The sequence below is a fragment of the Marmota marmota genome, unplaced genomic scaffold (genome assembly GCF_001458135.2).
Source record: "Marmota marmota marmota unplaced genomic scaffold, marMar, whole genome shotgun sequence".
Taxonomy (NCBI): domain Eukaryota; kingdom Metazoa; phylum Chordata; class Mammalia; order Rodentia; family Sciuridae; genus Marmota; species Marmota marmota.
In genome coordinates this window covers 7,165,588-7,180,794 of record NW_025999945.1, presented here as the reverse complement: position 1 = coordinate 7,180,794, position 15,207 = coordinate 7,165,588, and the positions used below count along the sequence as shown (strand labels likewise).

The following is a 15,207-nucleotide window of genomic DNA, read 5'->3' as shown; positions in this document are numbered from 1 at the left end:
CCAAAACTGAGCTGTCCGCACAGGGGCACTGAGCCAACCTTGAGGAAGACTGATAGGTCACACACCCAGTCCCCTTGTTTCACAGATGGGGAAACTGTGGCACCAAGTCCAAGGACACACACTATGGAGAGGAGCAGCCATCATTAATATCCAGCACTCTGAACTAAAATAAGAATTTTCCATAATATTCTTTGTGTTTTGATGATAAGTTCTGGGAAAGCCAAGGTTGAAAGTATCTCATCATTCTGTCCATGCTTGTTAGCATGATTCTTGACTATAGTAGACCCTCAAGTATTAAATAAATGTGTGAATAATTGAAGCACCATCACTATTAACTGCTTGTCTTTAAATTAAGTGACTATTTTCATGTATCATTTTCTCTACACTAGAAAATCTGTCTACATTAAGCCTCTGATGTCAGGGCCTTTGGAACAGTATCTTGCTTCATAATTTTTAGACGCTTATTAAGACAATTTTAGAGAAAAGTGTCAAGCTGAAATCCAAACCATGGAAACCTAACAAAATGTCTGGAAGGGAGGTAGTCTAGAGTGCATAAGAGTGAGACAGGTAGATCACAGCCTCAACTGTTGTATTCATGTTTTTTTTAAGTCTTTTAAGTTAAATCAGTATTAAGGAAATTTAATTAAACTCTTTCCCCTCCAAACAGGTGGCTGCTTTGAGATAGCAGCAATAGCTGTTTCCCCAAGAATTAGAGCTGTCAAAGGACAAGTCAACACTTTGTAAGCTGAAAGAGGAATTTCTCACTCCTCCTCAAATTTAGTGCACTTGAGGAATGGCTGGCCAAGGTGGAAACGTCTGATATTAGTCTCAGAAAGACAAATATTTCTGTCAGATTTATCACTCAAATCAGGACCAAGAGGGAACTTTATGTTAAAGAACCAAAGAAATTCTTCTAAATCACACGTTTCCCCCTGCCTGTAGCACCAATAACCCAAGGGTCCCAGCCCAAAGGTTCCCACTAAACCATTGCCCCTCTCTGGCCACCACCTCTTTTCCAAATCAGAGCAGAGTTCTGCTGCTACAATGTACTCACCACTGACTAGAAACCAACCATGCAAATCGTCCTGAATTAAGGAACTCACAACAGGCCAGCAAGGAAATAACTGCTTTGCTTAACCCCAGTTTACAAAATGATATGGAAGAGCTTTTCTCTCTGTGCATGTATTTTTAGCCATCATTGAAGATAGATGTTATGTTCTGGACTTGCTCCTGGATTGATGCCTGAAAATAAGCTTTCTCTAGCACTTCCTCCTTCTCTTCTGGCTTTTCTCTTCCCTAGTCATCTCATCTCTATTCCAGCCTCTAGCCTGAAGCCCAAGGGTCCAAGAATCCTATTAAGGTGATAGCTAATAATCCCAAAGTGACTGCTAAAAGCTCCATGATGATCCACTCTTGGAGAACTTGCTGGAAACAAAGTTACTATAAGAAATAGATCTTTTTCCTGGTATTTTCAACCATAAAATAAATGTTTTAGGCTCAATGATTTCTAAAGTCCTCTCCTAGCTCTAAAATACTTTAACTTAACTGGGTACAGTGTATCTACCTAATTCATAAGTCAAGCTTTCTGGAACACAGTATGAAACAAAAGCATTGAGAGAGACCAACTCTAAGCACCAAAATGTTGTCATTTGCACAATTTCTATATTAAATCTAGGCATTTTGGTCTCTTTAGTCTTTTTCCTCCATTAACATAAAATTCCTAAAAAGGAGACTAATATTTTTTAATCACCCCGTATATGCCAGGTGTTCCATTTAGTTTATATAATTTAATCCTCTCCATTCTATGAGGCGATATTTTACAAGTGAAGGAATTGATGCCCAGAGAATTGTTTTAACCAAGGTCATTTTGAAGTAATTTAATCAAGAGAACATCTACCCTTTACTGGCAGAGCTCAGATTCAAAACTAATAAAGTAGATTATAATATTAAATCAAAATATTTGTGTTTTTATTATAGGACAAACACATAGACATTGCAGAAAATTTGGGAAAACACTAAAACAATACAAAATTAAAATTACTTTCATAATCCGTAGATAGCTATTGCTTACATTTGGGTATATTTCCTTCTAGATGTAAGCATATAAATAAAGGTAAGTTTTGTTTGTTGTTTTTTTTTATAAAAGTACAGCTCCACATCTTTCCCTTTTACAACGATAGTTCCTGAGCTTGTTTTTTAAAGTGGATAAAATGTGGAGATGGGCAAATTAATAGAATAAATGAGATCTATCCACATGAAATGAAAGAAGGATAAAGAGAAAGAATATAAAAGCAGAAACAATTGGATCACTGCACAGAAAAAGCCATTCTCCTGTGCATTGATGTCCCAGAGGCATCCAGAAAAAGATTAAACTAAATTGTGTTCTTTTTCAGAAGGAAGGAAAATACATAACTTTAGGAAACTTATTTCAGAAAAGCTAATATTCAGAAGTGAAATCATTACTTAAAAGTGTCAGCAATATAATCTGCAGCAGTCTTCCCCGCTTTTTCATTTTTTGGTTCCAGGCATTGAATCCAGGGGTGCTTAACCACTAAGCCACATCCTCAGCCATTTTTATTTTTTTCATTTTGAGACAATGTCTCACTAAGTGACTGAAGCTGACTTTGAACTTGAGATCCTCCTGCCTCAGCCTCCTCAGCTGCTGGAATTATAGGTGGGCACCACCACGGATGGCCTGGAATAGTCTTCCTTAGAGTCCATCTCACAGTTCAACATAAGTTACAATTTTTCTAATGGCCCTTAACAGAGTCTTTATATTGGTAAAATTTTCTGTTGTCCTTTGTCACCTGAAATCCTAATTCACCTGCCTGTAGTTCACCCTAGAACAGAGATTAGGGAGTAAATTACCAAACAGCATCTTAAGAAAACAGAAGCCATTCTTGTAGGAAGCAGTAAAGGTGGGAAGTTATGCTATAACCAGTTTCTGGACCTTTTTAATTTATTCTGACAGTCAAACTATCTTTTTAAATCTGTTCACCAAGAAAATAAAATCTACCATTATAAAACTCTTGAAAATTGATAGAAATTTACGTCCTATATCCCAGGCTCCCAGATTCTTTTTCAACAACAGTCAATGCCTGACATCTCCATCTAAGGAATCAAGCAATTCATCTTGGTAAATACTAATATATTAAGGTTGATTGAAGCATCGGAATTGCAGCACTGAAATTGAAATTTCTTCCACAACAAATCAAATCCTCTGACCTCAAAGGCCCTTAAGCAGGCATTATGTATGGGCTTTCCAGAAGTTCCAAAGCCCTAAAGAAAAGAACAAATCCACCACTTGATTCATAAATGCCTTAGAGATACAGATACACTTCACTTTTCAGAAAAAAACATAGTCTCAAAATTCATTCCTAATTTGAAATTATAAAAATAATTATATATAAGATTTTCAGAAGTCAAATCACTTATCAGTGGCTATTCACATTCCTAACAAGAACTGTTTTACAAGAACTATAAATCTATTTATAATGCAAATAATCACTCCTGTTCTTTTAATTTATCCTTTAAAAATAAATTCAAATTTTTATAGCCTCGGTGTGTTTAGAGGACACTTGACTTTCATATGAGTCACATTTTTAGCTCGCTTCTAGAAAGCAGTGGCTTTCCAATAATTCTTATTAAAACTTCTTTGTTTTTTAAAATCCAAGTAGCTCATTCATCACCTACAACTTCAAAATGGCTGCCTAGAAGAGTATCTTGGTCACAGGGAATATCCAGAAAAGGGCTTCCCACTGGTCCCTGATTTTCTGTTTTTATTTGTGAATGTTTCTCTCCTTAAGCTAAACCTTACACTGGTAAATTACCCAAAACCTTCAAGGACTTTTTTTTATGATAGAGATATTGCTAATTATGACCTTTTCCCCTGTTCATTATTCTTCGTGTTTATTTATTTGTTTGTTCTAATTAGTTATACATGACAGAAGAATGCATTTTGTTGCATTGTACTCAAATGGAGCACAACTTTTCATTTCTCTGATTGTACAATGAACAGCACTTTGAAATCACTGTCTATGAGTATTAAAGGGGAAAGAAGCCTTAGAATTGGGGGTGTCCCACTTCTGAGTTCCAGAGATGTTAAGGTTCAATGTGCCTCTGCACAGGGAGTTTTCAGAAGAGTCATGCTTCAAACCTCGGTCTTCTGATACTGAACCATGCTATTTCTAATGTAAGTGTCTTCTGTGGCAACTCAACTTCTGTAATTATCCTTTTCTATGTCTACAGCCATAGGTCACAAACAAGACTAGAAACAGTCATGACAGAGGAAAACACCAATCCCTTTTTCTCTTGTTTTAGTGCATTTTCTAGATTCATCTGAAATAAAAGAATATTTTTAAAAATTCCTTGTTTCTGTTCATAAAATTGAAAGTTTATTCTTGAGAATCATGTTCACATTCCAAATACAGAGTACTGTTCAAAATACTAAGATACCTAACATAGAGGCTGAACTTTTAAATATAGGAGGTCTTACAATTGGTCTCTAAGCAAATAACTTCAGTCTGATTTGCACTTCCAAAATCTCGATGGAAGGAGAATATTTTCAAAGATGAGCAGAAGACTGAAAAGAAAGATGCGACTCCTATTTTGTACCTTGAGTTTTACTGTCATGAAAAGTTGCTGTGGGACACACATGCCCAATACAGGGACCCTCACTACAAGTAAAAAGACGCTTCTTCCAACCCCAGCTTTAACTCCTCCCAAGGTGATCAGACAAGTGATGCCATCTTTTCAGAAAGCCTGAGTGAAGCTGAGAGCTTCCCCACCCACAAATTAGGTAGGAAGAGAGACCCAGTGATAAACATTTTGTAGAAAAACCAGTTTTCACGTTTGGCTACTCATGGGGGAAACCTGGAGTGCTTTAAATGGGGTAGCTACCCACAAAACTGCAGATATTCAGTGCTGTTATGGAAATTTTTATGAATATGCTTTAAAACTCCTGACTTGTAGATTAGATCTCTATTTAATTAATTAATTTAGGGCTGGAGTTGTGGCTCAGCGGTAGAGCGCTTGCCTCGCATTTGCAAGAACCTGGGTTCAATCCTCATCACCACATACAAAAATAAAAACAAGTGAAATAAACGTGTTGTGTCCAACTACAACTAAAAAATAAATATTTAAAAGAATAATTAATTTAGAAACCCTGTCCTTTGTATGACACATCTTTTGTCTTTTGAACTTGGTTCATTCAGATCTTGATGCACAGATACTCCTTGATTATTAGAATGGATTTCCTCTATGATAATACTTCTAGACCCTGCATACTGAGAATAATTTGAGATTAGGAAGGGGAAAAATGTGGCTGCTCAATCTACAGAGATATTTAGTCTCTTTAAGGTTGAGTAGGACTGAAGCATTTTTTAAAGTTCCTTGTAATGGACAGCCTCCAAAATACATTCAGTGAGCCCTATCTACTGGTCTTTGCAAACTTGTATCCCCCCCCCGCCCCCACCACATGTACACTTTGTGTCCAAGCTTTTCTATGTGACCAATAAAATAATGCAGACATGACAATATGACTAGATTATAAGTGACACTGCAATTTCTGTCATGATTGCCTTCTCTCTGTCTCAGATTATTTGCTTTGGAGAAGCCAATTGCCATGTCAAGAGCAGCCCCAGGAAGGGATCCATATGGCAAGCTTGGAGGCTTCTTGCCAAGAGCCTTGTGAGCTTGCAAACAGAGTCTCTAGCCCAGTCGATGACTCCACCTCTGTTATTAAACCTGCTTACAACCTCTTCAGAGACCCTCAGAAGCATCCTGTTAAGCTGATGCCCACTTTCTGACCCTCAGAAATTCTCTGAGAAAACAGAATTTAAGGTGCTGTGTTCTAGAGTTATGTGTCACACATCCAGAGATAGCTAATGCCCTCCCCGTGTAATTTTAATTAGCAGCCAGGAAAAACACTGGGGTTTCTAGATAGGTTGTTCATATTACATCTTATTTAATACTGTATAAGAATAATATACTTTGGTATTACTAGGTTTCCAGATAACTTATTCTTTTGGTATCTAATTTAATCACATTATAATATCTTCTATATAATATAATAGAAGATTTTTTTCTAATTATCATATTACACACTACAGTGTATAATATGCTGCCCAGTAAATGGTGTATCTTGTTGAAATTACCACGTGCATTTGCAAAGAATATCTATTTTGTATTTATTGTGTGCATTGTACTATAAATGTAAATTAGGTTCTGTTGGTTGATAATATTTTTCAGCCTTATATTTTTATTCTTTTTCCATCTAATCGGAGGTGAGGATTGTTAAAATAGCCAACTATGATAATAGAACTGTTTATTTTTCCCTTCATTCTTCCAATTTTTTTTCATATCTTTTTGAAGCTCTGTTGTTAGATGCATGAGGGTTTATGCTTGTTATGTCTTACCAATGAATTCGCCATTTTTCCTTATGAAGTGTCCAATTATTACCCTTTGCCACTGGTAATCATCTTTGTCTCTGATAAGACTCTTTGTACAGTTCACATCATTTTGATGTCCTTTTGATATCCTTCACCGCCTAATGCTATTTATTTACATGGCATACTATTCCCATCATTTTTACACACTTAGTGTTACTCAATGTTATCTGCCTTTAGATTTATAACATATCTCTCATAGAATGCATATACTTTGCTCTTTTTAATCTATTTTGAGTGCCTCTGACCATTAAAGCACTCGTTAAAAATAATGTAATTATTGATAAATGTAAATTGAAAATTATTAAGTCTAAAATTTTACTATTTTTTAATTTATTTTTATTATTAGGGTTTTCTCCCTGTTTGTTCTTTTCTGCATTTTTTTAAAGATTTTGGACATTTTAAAACATCTACTTACTCTGATGACTTGTTAACAATACATCTTTACATATTTTTAGTAGTTGGTAATTACAATATTTATGTTTGGCCTTTTACAGCTCATTTTAAGTCAACACTGTGTTCTTGCTGAAAAAATAAGATATGTATTTATATTTATGTTAATTTACCTATCATTTTTATGCAATAGTTTGATATATTTTCAGTATAAACCACATGATAGCAAATTTTTACTTTAAACCATCATATTTTTAAAATGAAAAGGAAAAAAATATTTTATACTTATTCAGATATTTAACATTTCTAATGTTTTGATTCTTTCCTGGGGACCTGAGTCTTCCTTTCTTCTTATTTCTTCAGTCCCAGAACTTCCTTTAGTGTTTCCTCTAGTACATACAGTTCAGCTAACAATACATTTTTTCTTTTTTTGATTTTTTTATTTGCATTTATTAAAGCTGTCTTTATTTCACCTATACTTTCACTTTGTAACTCTTAATTTGTTATAGAATTCTGGGTTTTATGAATTTTGACTCTTTTATAATTTAATAATTGTTCCCAGTCTTCTGTCTCCCATTGATTCCGGTGAGAAGCCAGCAGTCATCTTTACTCACATTCCCCGCTTCCAAGGAGGTATTTTTCTCTAGCTGATCTCAAGATCTTTAATTTTTTTCTGCATTTTAACTATGAGGAGCTTACGTGTGATTTTCTTTGTATTAGTATCCATTGGGCTTTGCTGATCTTCCTGAACCTAAAAATTTAATTTAACCTAATTTGAAGATTATTTAACCACTGTTTCCTCAAATATTGTTTCTGCCTAATTCTCTCTTTTCTCTGTTTGAAACATGCTCAATAAATCTCTTTCCTTATATTTTTCTTAATCCTGAGTTTTAAGAATCCTTATTAGAATCCTGGTATTTCTGTGCTTATTAGAGGCCAAATTGGGGAAGAAATCCTTTTCAAAAGATTTTTTTCTAAGCAAAGATTATTTCCTTCTCAATACATAGTGTCGCACATTGCATAGAAAAGTGGGGCTGTGGGTCGCGGCCGCCTGCGCCAGCGCGTGGCGCCTTTGTGAGCGCGGCGGTCGGCGGAGGTTCAGCCCCGGCCCGCCGGCGCGCGCCCTAGCGAGGAGGCGCTCTATCTTCTCAGGACCCTGCCCCTCTTCCAGAGAGGAATTTGACGGAGGAGGACAGAAGAACTCATAAACTCTTAAGAAGTCTTAAAGCCATGTCCAAGGATTTGGTGACATTTGGGGATGTGTCTGTAAGTTTCACTCAAGAGGAGTGGGAATGGCTGAACCCCACTCAGAGGACTTTGTACAGGAAGGTCATGTTGGAGAACTATAGGAGCCTGGTATCACTGGGGATTTCTTTTTCTAAGCCAGATGTGATCTCATTATTGGAGCAAGGAAAAGAGCCCTGGATTGTGAAGAAGGAAGGAACAAGAGGAATATGCCCTGATTGGGAGTATCTATTTAAAAACAGTGACTTTTCATCAAAGCAAGATGTTTATCAAGAATCCGCCAAAGCAGTGACATTGGGAAGAAGCCATCTCTCTCATAGCCTTGTGTGCCCCAGTTGGAAACACTGTGTAAGTGAGGGCTGGTTTAAGAACAAGTTTGGAAGTCAGGAGTTACATTCTGATCAACTTACCATCACTAATAAAGAAATCCTCCCTGAAGATCAAAGTAATGAGTGTAATAAATCTTGGGAAACATTCAGTCTGGATGCAAGACTAGATATACATCAGAGATTCCCCACCAAAGAAAGAGTGCATAAGTGTGAACCACAAAAGAGATGTTATCGAAAAAAATCTGTTGAAATGAAACATAAGAAGGTGTATGTAGAAAAGAAACTTCTGAAATGTAACGAATGTGAGAAGGTCTTCAATCAGAGCTCATCACTTACTCTCCATCAGAGAATTCATACTGGAGAGAAACCCTATGCATGTGTGGAATGTGGGAAAACCTTCAGCCAGAGTGCAAACCTAGCTCAACATAAAAGAATACATACTGGGGAGAAGCCTTTTGAATGTAAAGAATGTAGGAAGGCCTTCAGCCAGAACGCACACTTGGCTCAGCACCAGAGGGTTCACACTGGAGAGAGGCCTTATCAGTGTCAGGAATGTAAAAAGGCCTTCAGCCAGATCGCCCACCTGACTCAGCACCAGAGGGTTCACACTGGAGAGAGACCTTTTGAATGTATTGAGTGTGGAAAGGCCTTTAGTAATGGTTCATTTCTTGCTCAACATCAGAGGATTCACACAGGAGAGAAACCTTATGTATGTCACGTGTGTGGGAAGGCCTTTAGCCATCGTGGATACCTAATTGTACATCAGAGGATTCATACAGGAGAGAGACCCTATGAATGTAAGGAATGTAGGAAGGCCTTCAGCCAGTATGCACACCTGGCTCAGCACCAGAGGGTTCACACTGGAGAGAAGCCCTATGAATGCAAAGTATGCAGGAAAGCCTTTAGCCAGATTGCATACCTGGATCAGCACCAGAGGGTTCACACTGGAGAGAAGCCCTATGAATGTGTGGAATGTGGGAAGGCCTTTAGCAATAGTTCCTCCCTTGCACAACACCAGAGAAGTCATACTGGAGAAAAACATTATATGTGCAAGGAATGTAGGAAAACATTTAGCCAGAATGCAGGCCTTGCTCAGCATCAGAGAATTCATACTGGAGAAAAGCCTTATGAATGTAATATTTGTGGGAAAGCCTTTAGCTATAGTGGATCTCTTACTCTACACCAGAGAATTCATACTGGAGAGAGACCCTATGAATGTAAAGATTGCAGGAAATCTTTCAGGCAGCGTGCACACCTTTCTCATCATGAGAAAATCCATACTATGGAGACATTCTTGACCCTTTCCTCTTCCTCACCCTCTACATCTAATCAGTTGACAAGACCTGTAGGTTTGATCTCCTAATATGTACAAAAGCTGACCCATTTAATGCATTTCCATCATATCACCCTTATCCAATACGTATTAATCTATTGCATATGGAAATGGCTTCTGGTTGGTTTAACAAGGAGCACCATTACCTCTGTCCATCATCAGCATTTCAGCCAAACTTGTATTTTTTTTTAAAAAGAGGTGTAGGTCACATCATTTCTGCCTCATTAAAATCCCTCAGTGACATTCCATCATTCTCATCACATTTCTCAAAATAACCTAAAAAGCCTCCTGCCCTCCCACAGCCAATACCTTATTCCAGACTACCTTCCCAAACCCTCTCTTTTCCTGAATATTTATTCAGAATTAAGAACTTATTCCAACATCCAGTAGATCTGGTGTCCAATCCTGACTCTTCCATTTTCTAGCCCTAATTTTGAGGAAGCAGTTCATCCTTTGTAAACTTAAGTCTCATAGGAATAATAATGGTACTACCTCAAAACTTAATGAGAAAATTAAATAATGCATGTAAATTGCTCAGCAGAGTGCCTAGCATGATAATAACTCAAATGTTAATGTAGAATTAAAGACCATGGCATACAAAGAGCTGTTCGACTTCACCATTAAGAAAGTCGACCGAGAGTGTCGGCCGAGCGGTTATGAGACCTTTCCTTAGGAGCAGCAGTGTAGGTGGTGAGATCTACTGCAATTCTCATTAGCGTCTCTGCTGCAGGGTACCGTGGCTTTACTTCAGAATGCAGAGATGTGGATACATGACCACTAGTAACAAGGACAACTTCATTAGAAATTCAAGAGTTCTCAGAAGCTAGATTTTATACAAAATCACTTTTCAAAAGAGAACTGAGGGCTGGGATTTAGTTCAGCAGCAAAGCATCTGCCTCTCATTCACAAAGCCCTGGGTTTGATTCCCAGTTCCAAAAAGAGAAAAGATTAAAAAGAGAGAGAGAGAGAGAGAGAGAGAAAAGATTTTAAAAAGAACTGAGATGTGTTCCTCATTTACATATAAACAAAACAACAAATTTTTAAAACTAGATAAAACTTCATCCGTAACCAGTGAAGATAGAGAATAAAGTTTGACCTGCTTTCCTAATTCCAGGTGGATGAATGGTCTCAAACTTATGTCATTTAAACTAAAGAAGCTGTTACATTTCTAAAACTCCAAAACTAAAGGAGAAGGTAAAGTAGAACTATAGATGGATATTCCAACTGGCGGTCCACAAACATTGGTTTAATGTGCATTGAGTTTTAAATGAACCTAATACCTTTATGACAATGTTATTTCTAGTTCTCCAAAGTTCAAACCACTCGCCATTCCCTCATATCTACCCTGCTGCACTGTTTATACTCCTCCTGACTCCTGAAGGCTTTGAGTGTGCAGCAACACAGTAACCAGCTCACATCTGAACATACGAGATGAATGGAGGATGGAAATGAAGACTTGAGTAGACATTTATCCACCTCTATGGGAATTTTCAGCATGATATAGATATCAGTAGCCCACAAATTAATATATAGATTATTTAAACCTAACAAAATCCTGAGGATTTTTCACGGCTTGAAGTATGTGTCTCTCTGTGTGAATGATTGTGTGTGTGAATAGACATATACATTCATAAAGACACACATATAAAGAAAATGCATAATAAAAGTCATATTTGACAACAGTTGTTTCAGTACTTGGGAAAAGTTGATTCTGCTCTGTTCAAAACTACTCCCCAGCTGGGGATGGTGGCACACACCTGTAATCCCAGCAGCTCTGGAGGCTGAGACAGGAGGATCACAAGTTCAAAGCCACACACACAAATCCTCTCCTCCTGTACATGAACGTTGCTTTAAATAGTTACCTAAATGTGGAACAAACACTAGAGGACAATGTAAAATCATTGAATGAGGACAATCTCCCTAAATATGTGAGATCACAAACCTCCCTTCCCTTGCACATGAAGATTCAGGTTTGCTAAGAATTTCATAAAAGTCTTTACATGGTCAAAGATAGTATAACATTCTACTGTAGTATATAACTAAAAAGAACAAATAAAATTTTTAAAAGATGGTATAAACAAAGTAAAAAGTTTTTAAACCCCAGATTGGGAGAACACACTTCTCCCTCCAACAGCAAAGAATATGAAGATTTATCAAGTGATAAGTGTGTGATAAGTACTGAATCTCACTGGCCAGAAATACAATTTGAAGAACCATTTTTCAGTACATTGATAAAATTTTGCATGGTGCAATCAGAGGAAAGGAGAACCTGCTATGCACTGCTGTGGGATGTAGTGTGAATTTGTACAGGTTTCTGGGAAGCAATTTGCCAGTATCAAAATTGTCAATGGGGGGCTGGAGTCATGGCTCAGTGGTAGAGTGCTTACCTAGCATGTGAGAGACACTGGATTTGATTCTCAGCACCACATATAAATAAAGGTCCATTGACAGCTAAAAATATAAAAAAAAAGAAAAGTGGGGCTGTTTCCTTCATGACCTTGAATAAAATAGCTGCTTAAGCACTACGTTGATCATGCTATCTATCATCAGTCAGTTCAATTGTGAAGATATTCTAGTAAACTCCATTGAGGATAAGACAATCTGTTTTTGTTTTTCTTTTTAGATATGGTATATAACAAGAAACATTAAATTTATCATTTATTTTTTCTGGTACTGGGGACAGAACCCAAGGGTGCTCTACCACTGAGCTTCATTCCCCAGCTTTTTAAATTAAATTTAATTTTTTTTTTATTTTGAGACAAGGTCTTGCTAAGTTGCCAGTTTGACCTTAAACTTGCAGTCTTCCTGCCTCAGATTCCCAAGTTGCTGGGTCATAGGCATGCACCATGTTTCTTGGCTGCTATTTTATCCATTTTTAAGTTTAAGACTCAACGGCAGGAAGTACTTTGACATAGTGGTACACCACCACCGTCTAGCTTCAGAACTTTTCATTTTCTCAACCTGAATCACCTTACCCTTTCAACAATGACTCCCCATTCCTCCCTCTCCTTCCCACTGGAAACCACCATTATTGTACTCTCCATCCCTATGAACCTATTCTGGGTACCTCACATAACTGGAATTTTACAATATGTATTCTTTCGTGGGCATCTTATTTCACTTAACATATATCTTCCAGGTTTATCCATGGTACAAAATTTCTCAGAATTTCTACTTTTATATTGTAGTTAAAAACACATAACATAAATTTACCCTCTACATCATTTTAAATCTATATTAATGTATTGTGAACTACATGCATATTGTACAACAGTTCTCTAGAACATTTTTTGCCTTGCTGCACTAAAACTCTGTATCCATTGGCCAATTTCTCATTTCCCCTTCCTCCCATTCCTTTGCAACCACCATTCTCTCTGTTTTTATAAGTTTAATTCCTTTAGATACCTCATATAAGTGGAAAGATGATGCAGAATTTGCTTTTTTTGTGACAGACCTATTTAACTCTGCAGAATGTCCCCAAATTTCATAGCCTGAATAATATTAGGCAGCTGGCTCTGAGTTTCAAAAGGATAGGATGAGGACAGGCAGATCACTACAGTTGTTTTTTGGTTTTTGTTTTGTTTTGTTTTGCTTTGCTTTGCTTTTTTACAGAGCCCATGATGAAAGAAAAAAAAAATATGATTTCACATTTTTATCTATTTCTAACATATTGCTCTTTTCTTGGTAAGTATCAACTTTTCATGAAACAAATAAATCATACTAATAATCATTAAATTTATCAGGGGTTTGCACGCGTGAGGCAGCATCTTGTTGCTTCACACACACATGGTCTCAGTCAGCCTTCATGATAATCTAGCGTGGGAGGCATTGCTGCTATTATTCCTGTTTTGAAATGTGGATATTGGGGTCGAAAGACACTATTAAGCTTTCCTGAGGCCGAAGTCCCACAGCTGGAAAGCGGGCAGTGGAGATGCTCACCATCCTCCGTGCTGCATACGCAAATGCTCTCCATGTTTTGGTCTCTACTGTGTAGTTATTTAACATTCTGCAGAGAGAGCGCATCCTAATCACTGTATCTGCAGCTCTCTGAACACCATACCTATTTTTCACATTCTTTTCCTGGCTGTCATGGCAGCCTCCTCCTTCTTACCAAATAGATACACAGCGCTCTTCATTAATCTTCCCTCTGCCTTTTATTTCTTTCATTACCCCTCTTCCTTTCCTTTTGTGGTATAAATGTAAAAAATAAAAACACACACACATTAAAAACATAGTTCACTTTGAGCTATAAGAATTAAATCATAAAAAAAAATACAGTCCATGTGAGAAATACCCTTTGGGGGGTTAGTAACAGCTGGTCTAACAAAGAAGCAGCTGCACTAAAAAAAAAAAAAAAAGGTTGTCTACAGAAAATATTTTTAGTTCCTTAGGATTTTCATCTTCTTTTTGGAATCTTTGCATTAGTTGTACTCTATACCATATGTTATGAAAGTGCATTTTGTAGTTAAGTTCCCAATTTAATTATAAAATGTCCTAGAGTCTTTAATGAAAAGTAGTCAATAAAACCAATGATTGCTGAAGAAGAAAGGAGCTAACACCATCCCCATTTGTGGGAATGTATGCTTTCATTCAATACCCTCGAAACCTTGTAAACTTACATTCCCCTTTTTATGTATTAACGAATTGAGCCTCAGGGAAGTAAAATATCCTACCTAAGTTTGCAAAGCTAATACATAACAAATATTGCATTTTAAATCAATGCTTTCTGATTAAATTTTTTTTCTCTTAATTTCTGGCCCTGTGTAACTAAGCTGTCTGTTAAGATGCTTCTGTAAGTACCTTCACTCTCACAAGCAAAAGAAGATATTTCCTGATGCCATAGACTTCCAATTTCTCCCCAGTGTTCATTTTCCCCTTACCCTTTGTTAATACATCTCTAATTTGTTTCTAGAAATATTTATATACTGCCATAAGATCACATTTTATAGATTCTATTGCTGTAAATATGGCACCACAATTCAGTTCTATGCAATAAGATTTGCATAGTAATTTTGAGAGTCTTCCAGGAAGTCTCCTTAAAGAGAAGAATTACACCTGTTTTCTTCCTTTCTGATTACATTTTACTTCTTAAGATGTGAATAAAGTACGTGTAACTTGCCTGTATGGTGGGGCACACCTACAGTCCCAGTGACTTGGGGAGCTGAAGCAGGAGGATCACAAGTTGAAGGCCAGCCTTTCCAATTTAGCAAGACCCTGTCCTTTTTTTTAATCATTTTTATTGTTTCTGTTTGGTTACACATAATAATAGGAAACATTTGACATAATTTTTAAAAAGCATGGAATATGATTTGCTTAAATTCAGTCCCAAGTATTTCCCTTTTCCATTTCTTCCTTCCTCTTTCTGTTTCTTTCCTTCTACTGTACTGATGTTTCTGCTGTTTACTTTAAAGTTTTTTTGCTTCTTTGTTTTTGTTTTTTGCTCTTTGGTTACTGTCTTGTG

At 36.9% G+C, this 15,207-nt stretch overlaps 1 protein-coding gene across 1 annotated transcript; it reads left to right on the top strand.

Annotated features, from left to right (window-relative positions):
* Nucleotides 1–7,884: 7,884 nt before the first annotated feature.
* Nucleotides 7,885–10,701, top strand: LOC107154472 (zinc finger protein 583). The gene has a single exon (XM_015500111.2). It carries the CDS (start codon nucleotides 8,070–8,072, stop codon nucleotides 9,774–9,776), a length of 1,707 nt encoding a protein of 568 aa, XP_015355597.1. The 5' UTR covers nucleotides 7,885–8,069; the 3' UTR covers nucleotides 9,777–10,701.
* The last annotated feature ends 4,506 nt before the right edge of the window (nucleotides 10,702–15,207 follow it).

Excerpts from the sequence above, each read along its gene's own strand:
- LOC107154472 (XM_015500111.2), top strand. The coding sequence starts at position 8,070 with ATGTCCAAGGATTTGGTGACATTTGGGGATGTGTCTGTAAGTTTCACT.